The sequence below is a fragment of the Macrobrachium nipponense genome, chromosome 9, assembly GCF_015104395.2.
Source record: "Macrobrachium nipponense isolate FS-2020 chromosome 9, ASM1510439v2, whole genome shotgun sequence".
Classification (NCBI taxonomy): Eukaryota; Metazoa; Arthropoda; class Malacostraca; order Decapoda; family Palaemonidae; genus Macrobrachium; species Macrobrachium nipponense.
In genome coordinates, this window is record NC_061110.1 from 105,684,146 (window position 1) to 105,694,145 (window position 10,000).

Consider the following 10,000-nt stretch of genomic DNA (forward strand, 5'->3'; position numbering starts at 1 on the left):
CTTTAGATAATAATCTTATTTTAAAAAAACAAAAAAAATAATTATATAAAGACTGTTTACATACATCTCTCTCTTTCTCTCTCTCTCTTGGTGGCATAGTGAATAGTTAATGGAAATGTTCAAATCCTGAATGACATTACAAGTATTATAATCACATTACGCTAAATACAAAAAAGACCAAAAACATTGGATTTAAACTAGAAACTGAATAACTACCTATTCAGGCTATAGTAAGTATGGCCACGGACTTTCTTTGACTGTATAAAGTTGCAAGTCGTAAAACAAATACAATTTTTGCAACCACGGGGACAATTCCAAATCCTGTTAGCCATTCTTGACTACTATGGGTTTCAGAGCCGATGGAATAAGGTGAATGGGTTTTCTGTCTGGTGGATGGCGGGGCGGACATTTTGTAAAACTATGTTTACTTTGCTTATGTAATGAATGTTTTTCGACTCTTGGCTCGCAATCATTGGCCATGGCGTCGGCTAGAACATTTTTTACTCGATAAAAATTAAAACAATCGGGTTTAGGTTATTGATAATGCTGAAAACAAAATTTGGTGTGTGGTTGTAAAATATACATATGTCAACTTTCAGCTACAATCCGATGCTTCGATAAGGAGCAAAATCCAAAAAACCGTGTTACAGAGGCCCTGAATCTCATAGTAGTTTCGATTTAACAAACAAGAAATGAACTGAACAGCACTCTTCTTTTTTTAATATTCCATAGAGGTAAGAGAAAAAGTATAGAGTTGGTTTAGGTGATATATATTTAACACAATTTATGAAAAAGCATGATAAGACAGTCATTAACACGTTAACCGCCATAAGGCAATTCATCAATTTCTCCCTGCCGCCATAACTACAATGTCCTATCCTTCTCAGTACGTTTGTCACAGCGAACAGGGAACACGTTGTTTATCTGCAAGATAGTGGAGAAGGTAAGAGATTGTAAAAACCTTGAGACACATGTGGGTTCATAAGGCAACATGTATACATTTTTCTTTCTCCGACGCCAAATGCGCCATCGGTGGATCATAGATAAATTGGTCACCGATGGTTCAATTGGCGATGCTATTGTCAAATGCCGTTCATTCCTCAGTCTCATTGTACACCGATGGTTCACGCTATAACAATCCATTTTAATTTTTAACTAGTTACAAAGCTTTTATATATATATATATATATATATATATATATATATATATATATATATATATATATATATATATGTGATTTGTATCGGTCTCTCTCTCTCTGTGATATTTGGATTACTTCTCTCATTTAGGCCTACAAGTGATTTACATTCACATGAGATCATGATCTACAGAAACCTAATAGTATATTATTCTTTGATTGTTATATATTTTTTTATCTTTATTTATTTACTATTCTTCTTTGCAATGATTATCACTAAAGTATACAGACGACTGTTTTTCTTATAAAACAAAATGTCATTTGTCTTTGCGTTGTAATATACTGTATATACTATATACATATATATATATATATATATATATATATATATATATATATATATATATATATATATATATATATATATATATCTATATATATATATACATATATATATATATTATATATATATATATATATATATATTATATATATATATATATATGATATATATATATATATATTTCTTCTTTAGGAACGCAATGGATGCTAGTAGCTTTTATGTACAGCTAGAGAAGAGAAATACACATGCCATCTACTTCAGATGGAGAATTCTTCCACTTGATGTGTATAAATTATTTGTTACTGATGAGATCTTTGATTTGATAGTAATTGAAACTAATAGATTTTATGATACTACTGCAGCAATGAAGCCTATTACTAGGCACTCTAAGATGAAAGCTTGGAAACCAGTAACCAAACAAGACATTGAAAAGTTCTTTGGTATCTTTATTCTCATGGGTCTGAATAAGCAGCCAACTTTTGAGAGCTACTGGAGTAGGAGCAAAATGTATGGAGTTGATCTTATAAAGACAACCATGGCTAGGAATAAATTTGAGCTGATCCTACGATTTATACACTTTGCAGATAATAGTCGCTCAGATGGAAGTGATAGACTTTTCAAACTGCGGCCACTGATTCAGCTTTTGTCAAGAAACTTTAAAAAATTCACACCTGGTGAGAAGGTTGTAATAGATGAAAGTATGGTTTTATTTAGAGGTCGAACAATATTACGGCAATATAATCCAAGTAAAAGTCACAAATATGGATTGAAAGTCTATAAATTGTGCTCAGTGGATGGATATACTTGGGAATTCATGATTTACAAAGGGAAAGGTGATAATGCTCCAGGAATAGAACATGCAGAGTATATAACTCGGGCACTAATGGATGGACTTCTTAGTGAAGGTAGAACACTTTATATAGACAATTTCTATTCTTCAGTGCCATTGTCTAGGCACCTTTTAGGAAAATCAACTTATGTCTGTGGAACACTGAGAGTGAACAGAAAGTATGTTCCAAAATCTGTGCCACGCAAAAAACTGAAAAAAAGGTGAAGTAGCAGGACAGCAGAATTCTGAAGGCATAAAAGTTATAAAGTGGAAGGATCAACGTGATGTTCTTATGCTAACAAACTGGTTTTTTCCCTGAATATACCAAAGAATTAGTCAAAACTGGTAAAATAAAACGTGGTATAGAGAGAGAAAAGCCGCAATGTATCTTGGATTATAATGCAGCCAAAAAAGGAGTGGACTACTCTGACCACATGGCCTCATATTACTCACCCCTCAGAAAAGTTAAGAAGTGGTACAAGAAAGCAGCTTTTGAGCTTCTTCTTGGGACAGCTATAGTAAATTCATATATTCTCTTCAACAAGTTTTCACACAACAAACAATTTCAATAAGAAATTTAGAGAATCTGTAGTACTCTCACTTTTGACAGGTAAACCAACTGAAGATATAAAGATTGGAAAGGATTTTTCACCCATTGGGAGGAAAAGGTCACTTCATGTTTTAGTTGAGTTAGATGGAAAATGTAGAGATGTGAGAAAAGATGGCAGAGGTTGCTATGAGTTACTTAGTAAGAATGAAGGAAGCCAATCGCAGCACGCAAGCAAGAAGAGTAAAGACAGTGTGTGGTCAATGTGAAGGCAAGCCTCATTTATGCCCATCATGCTTTTGAAAGACTTCATTCAAAGGAGTACTAATGTTTCTTTGGTGCATATGAAATGCTATATATATCTATATACTGAAAAGTTTCAGATATGGAGCTTTTGCATAATATGTGTAATGTGCTATCATGAATGCCTATTATTTTTTTTTTCCATTATAATTAAAAGAATTGCTTTTATTTTTTTCACTTTTATAAAATTCAATTAATAAACTTTGATTTGCATGCAGACTATGGTATTTATAACCCTTTTTACTAATTTATCTAAATAAAAATGAAAAAAGTATAAAAAATCAAAATTGAACCACTGGTGGTACATGTGGCGTTTATGTCTTATTCACAATTGTACCACCGGTGGTTCGCATGGCGGTTAACGTGTTTTAAAATCATGGACCTTTTAACGTGACATCAGAGAATCGATGAATAAAAAAAACCTAGCAAGTTATATAAATCTGCTGATACGTTCAAACTAAGTCGAAATTTATCGATTATCGTTAATAAATTTTCGTATCATTTTCGACCTGTAGAATTAAGTTACGATGATCTTGATGTCCTTTTTAAATAATGGCCCCTGCACAAAAGGGCCAATGGGGAAATGTTGCTGATAAAAAAAAATAACTTACTAAATATAAAAGTGTAGAATATGTACCCAAGAGACAAAATTTACCAAATAAATATATACATAATGGGCAAAATACACCAAATAAATCATTTTTCTACAGTCCATAACGCACTAAGTCATTAGGATAGGGCGAATAAAGAATTCCCTTGATGACAAACTTCTGATTCAGATATTGAATATGGATTTATAGGGCTTACTCAAGTTAAATTTTTTTAAGGTATAGCCATGAGTTTGAAAAACAGACGTTGAAAACATATTTGATTTCAGATATTTTCTCTAGATTTTTTTTTTTTTTTTATGGAAGATATATGTGGCATGATTTTTTGCCACTCTGCCAGACCTCAGTTTTCCACGACCTAAGGCAATTAGAAGGTGAGCGTCACTTTACTATCTTAATATTAAACCCCAATCTGCTATTGTGACAGGAGCGGTGTGGAAAGCCTGCGAGGATACAGTAAACGAGGGGTCTCACACAAAACCTCAAACGAGGGACTAACGTTATGGAAATGGTATAAACAGCAATAGTCCTGACACCTCGACGAGACCTCTCTGGCGAGGCGTTACAATATTTGCCCTATTGCCAGTTTTACAAATACAACAACTGACACGTGCGTGACAGACCTTTGAATGTCTTGAGACAAACCCTGAGGCTATGGTTACTTTAATCTCCTTCCTATTTTGCCTGCTCCTCTCTCTCTCTCTCTCTCTCTCTCTCTCTCTCTCTTCTAAATCATACAGCAGTCTAATCGAGAGCCCTTTTATGGTATAAACATAGGTCCCCCATTCGCCTTTTCATCTAGAAATATCTATTTATTTACGATTGCCTTTACTCGTGACTGCACCGTTTTTCTACCAATCTTATGTAAATACATTCTGGGAAACCTTTCCTTCTCTTTGTACCACTTGGAGAGCGGAGGATGGAGAGGAAATGATTCCTGGGAAGCAGGAAAATTTAATAGAAATCTCTTGGTACATAGCTGCAGGCTTTCCCTGTGCTCCCATTCTTAATGTATCAGGAAGGATATAACCTTTTAACAGGCAAGATTGAGGTGCAGTTCTCCCATTAAAATGAGAGGCGTTCTTTACCTCAACTTTACCTCAAGATTTTTTTATGGTTATCTTCTTTTGGGGAGAAGAAGAGATCCAGGCACATTAATTTTGCTAGTCTCTTTTAATATATTCCACACTTTAAATAGTAGACCACTTAGATAATTTTTTATTTTTAAAGATGCCTGATATATTCTAATACTATAAGAGCAGGATATGAATTTGATTTGTATTTGGTTTTAGTTCTATCAAAGGAATAAATCTTCTGAGTTTAATTCATTTCCCATACCATGAAATGTGCTGAATACGTTCTGCTCAAGGGACAAATGTTTGGGAAGGTATTGCACGTTGTTCATTGTTCCAGAAAATAAAGAACAAAATTAATGTAGCCTTGCTGGTTAGCAACTGAAAGCTTTTTATCATTTGTTCCTGTTTCTACAACTGAAGCAAAGGTCGCTTCCATTCCGGGTTAACTGTGTCATTTGCATTGCAATTATTTTCACGAGAGCTATTGCCCTGAAAAGGAAACTCGACAGAAAACTCAAAAATCTTATTGATAGCAGTGATTGGACTAGTTGTGCACGTCAAGATTGTGTCGTAAACCTATCTATCAAGTAAACAAATAAGTGAAAATGTTGTGATTGCGCTTGGACATGGTTTATTTTTCTTTATAACGATTCGAACTTCTTCTTTAATGATTGCGTCATCCCTAAGTAAATTTGAAAAATATTGTGAATATTCCTCAAATCATGTTGACTAATTAAAGGTATTGTTTACGGAGCTGCCAATGTTAAGCTGAAAGTAACTTCCCTGCTCGCTATAAGAAAAGTTTGACCGATCTTGAAAAGGGCAATACTATCCACATTACAAAAGCTGATAAGTCAAATAGTATAGTAATTTTAGATAAAGCTGACTACATATCACGTACGCAAGCCCTAATGGATGATGATGTGACTTATAAAAAAACTAACAAAAAATTCCCTTGATCAAGTCATAAAAAACTTCAATAGCACAGTGAAATATATCCTTAAAGATAAAACAGAACTACTAGGCAAATTCTCAGTCAAATCTCCTTTGCTACCTTACCTGTATGGATTAGTCAAAACGCACAAAGAAAATAACCCTATGCGGCTTATTATCAGTACTGTTGGTTCAATTTCATATAAACATTCGAAATATATCGCTAAGATCTTGTCACCGTTACTTGGAACCCACAACTGTATCATACCCATACTGAATGGTTGATAGAGCCCCATTTCTCAACTTTGTGCCAAATTTCCATAAATCAACCAATCAGTCAATCAATATATGGTCACTTGCAGAGTAGAAAGAACCAGACCTACTACTAGGATGAAAACTACAACTTCTGAGAAATACTCAAACTGTAAACACCTTAATAAAAATCAAAATAGTTTCCAAAGAAGACTTTTGTCGCATCTCTTATATGAATTGCTTGCCTATTCCTTGCGGAAAATCTCAAATTGCTCAAGAACGTATATTGGTTCAAGCTAGATTAATTCATATAATCGTATCTTATAATTTTAGAGCCAGCTACAGCAACAATTACGATTTGATGTATCTGAAAGTGAAATTTTGAAAGCGTTTATATGAAAATGTTTCTGTTCTCTTGTTACAAAAGCGCATTGATTTTAATCTTGATATTTATATGTACTTACACAAACGCAAAATTTTATTGTTTTAGTAAATTTATGCAATACTGATATACTACAGTTTATCAGGGCCAACGCTTGCATATCATTTTTGGATACATTTTTTGCCCTAGACCAGAGAGAGAGAGAGAGAGAGAGAGAGAGAGAGAGAGAGAGAGAGAGAGACTGCTATATTCAGGTATTTGCTCCTCGGTTTGGTTCACCAAATCCTTTTATTTCCAGTAATTGTTGCCATTATTTCATGAGTTACATTCTCTAATTTTTCAGTGTTTATCACAACACGTTTAATAAAATGAGTGACATTTTATCCCAAGAGGCAGATATTCATCAGCTCATTATATGAGACTTGTAACGTAATGCAGTAACATGTAATGATGTAAAATAATTTTCTGTTATTCATGTCTAAAAAACTTAGTAAAATTCTTATAAAGACACTTAATGATAGATAGAAAGATAGATAGATAGACATATAGGTAGATAGATAAATAAATAAAGCAATGTATACATAAATAAATAAATAAATAAATAAATAAATAAATAAATAAATAAATAAATAAATAAATAAATAAACGCAGAATACGTCGAAGGAACTGTAAAAGACAAAGGAATGAAAGTCACACACAAAAAAAAAACGGAAAAAAATTAAGCTTTACCTGTCGTGTTAACGTATTTGGGACATGGAATTTTAATACGCACTCCTGGAAATCGAGACTTTTGTTAAACAATCTGTAGCAAACAATGAATAGTCTCGTCAGTGCGTTTCTTTCTACTCCGTCTAATCCTGGCTACCCAACTCATTTGGCTTTTCAATCTTGTCATTCTCCGTTTTCCTAAACTTGACAAAATTTTTTAAAAATGCATTTTAGGGTAAAGTAAAAAAAATTGCATCGCTCAGATTACAACAATGGCGTCCTTTTACTAAAAACCCGCATTAAGTTCAACTGACGTTCTGTTGAGACTAATCTATTTGAAATCTCTAACGCGCTCAAGGTCATCATAACCGTTATGCTATAAGGACTCTTGTCCTAAAATCCGTCGGTCAAGGATTGTTGCTTTAAAGGACGATCTTCCTGGAAAAGGCCTTTTCCCGACTTATAGGTGGGTAAAAGAAAACTGGATCATACCAGGTGATACAGACATTATACGAAACATCTGGAAATGGATACTGATGCCACAAGGGTCTCACCAGACCCTTTCCTTCTCCTGACCTGCTTCCACTTCTGGCTTCTTAATCCTTTAAATTGCCCCCCCCCCCCCCCCCTCATCCTCATTCACGGTATGACAGTCTCATTCCCGAACTGACCGTCATTCCAGGGTCATGCTTCTCTTACTATTTTTCTTTACTTTTGCATACACGCGTCGAAGAATGTGGAATTCCACCGTTAAACAAAAAGAAAACTGTAATGTTTAGAACACAACAATGAAACCCTTTAGTTAGATTCAAATTAAATTCAAACGGAGTACTGGAGAATATTCACATTGAGATCTCTGACACGCTCAAGGTCACCATGGCCGCCAGGGACTGTAACGGTTGCAAAAGTCAAGGCCAGGTAATTTAACCTTTCCCTCAAGTCCCACGGGAATCGATTGCCGTTGTAAAGGAGGTTATTTCCAAACAGAACGTTTACCCAGTCGACGTGCTGTGAAAAACCGTATCATACCGGATGAAACTGTGTGCTAACAAATTCAAATGGTTTCCTTTTCTTCAGATGACAAACACAAATCTCCTTGCTGTACGTCTTAATATTTACCCAAATAAATAAATGATTTTATGTAAATGAATTTTATCACAACGGGATTCATATGCATGCATTAAGCTACCAATGTCTTTCAATGTCCAATTTTCTCTGTGGTGGAATTAATATATTTTCATATATGTTAATCGAAGGGGAATATTTTAGTTGATGATAATTTCATCTTCTCCAGGAGAAATCAGGACTTCAGTGACAAATGAAAATTATATTTACGTAAACATTGATGAAAACTGTAAAATGGGTTAAATAAATACAGAAAAATTTGTGTACGTAAATGATAGTGTACAAAATATCAAAACAAGGAAACGGCAAAACTTACACAAGCTGGCCGTACTGCAGGCTACGTAGGCAGTTGAACATTTATGTACACGCTATAACAGGGTATATGGAAAACTAAAACCCATATCATTATAGATAGGTGAAAGTTCTGTATTGTACTTTAATGGATATGGATATAATTAACGGAAGTACGAATAATCTTAGAAAAAAATGAGTAATGTATGGTAAATGTTTAACAAAATAGTCTCTATATACCTGAGTTACCTCTCTTTTGTTACCTACTTTTTGAAATAGAAGTGTCATTTATTGTTTTCCTCTATGTTATCAATCTATATATAATTCTGAATTTCAAAATCAAAATTTTAAAAACAAAAGCCTTGCTAAGTAGACTTCTAAAGCAAGTTCAATTTCCTCAGCTGAATGGTGTTTAACTGCATACTGTCTGCTTTTTAACTGTTTTAATTTCTACTATTTTTACTATTATTCTCAATATCATTACTGCCATCACCATTATTATGAATAATGCTATTGTTACTACCGCTTCAACCACTGTCTGGATATTGCCGATGATCATTTTTATAATTTAATCTAGTGTGTATAGTTATTGTCTCTATGTTTATTCCATGTATATGGCCCTGAGGCTGGCTGAAATAACGGATTCTATTATTATTATTATTATTATTATTATTATTATTATTATTATTATTATTATTATTATTATTGATTATTATTATTATTATTAATAAATAGTAATAATAATTAAGAAATTAGTCCACCCTCAGCTTCCCAGCCCGAGGATGTCTGGCAGCTCCAGACGAAAGCTTGCTTTCTTCAAGAGAGAGAGAGAGAGAGAGAGAGAGAGAGAGAGAGAGAGAGAGAAATCGTTAATGACTTTGATGACTATGGTATCATAGTTTATCTGTAAAATTCAAATATATACACCAATTTTGGCTCTGTATTTGATCATGACCTCTATAGGCGCTTTACTAGCCTGTTTAAGTAGCACAAGGAAAAAGCCGCTATTCGGAGGAAATAGAGAAGATCTCGTAATTTTTTGTATCTAGGGTCACTAACTATATAAGCCTTTTGTTTCTCATTAACTTTTTCATGTTTTTTCATAAATTGTGTTAAATATATATCCCGTAAACCAATGGTATATTTTCTGTATTATCTATAATCGTTGTTCAGTTCACTCTTCTTTGTTGTGTGATAACTAAATCGTACTATGAGGTTTATCACTAAAATTATGAGGGGTAAGTCCAACAAATTATTTTGATGGTACTAAGAAACGAAAAGAAAAGTAGTTCAACTATTCAAGCACCGTAGTTCCATTGTCATTCAAAACCAGTGAACTGGTCTTTGGCTTTTGTCTTGTCCAGTCTTGATAGAATGAAAGAAATTAAGAGAGATTGGCCGTCCAAGTTGAAGAAAGTGACCATTTCCTGCTTTCTTATGCTTCTTGGAATTATGATTCTAGCA

The 10,000-nt window shown here is 33.7% G+C and overlaps 1 protein-coding gene across 1 annotated transcript in view; it reads left to right on the top strand.

Moving 5' to 3' along the window:
- The first annotated feature begins 1,681 nt into the window (after positions 1-1,681).
- The window catches only part of LOC135218169 (ankyrin repeat and SOCS box protein 2-like), a 32,042-nt gene continuing 23,723 nt past the window's right edge, over positions 1,682-10,000 (top strand). Inside the window, exons 1-2 of the mRNA XM_064254319.1 lie at positions 1,682-2,180; positions 2,922-3,022. Coding sequence (XP_064110389.1) covers positions 1,682-2,180; positions 2,922-3,022 — 600 coding nt within the window. The remainder of the gene's footprint in view (positions 2,181-2,921; positions 3,023-10,000) is intronic.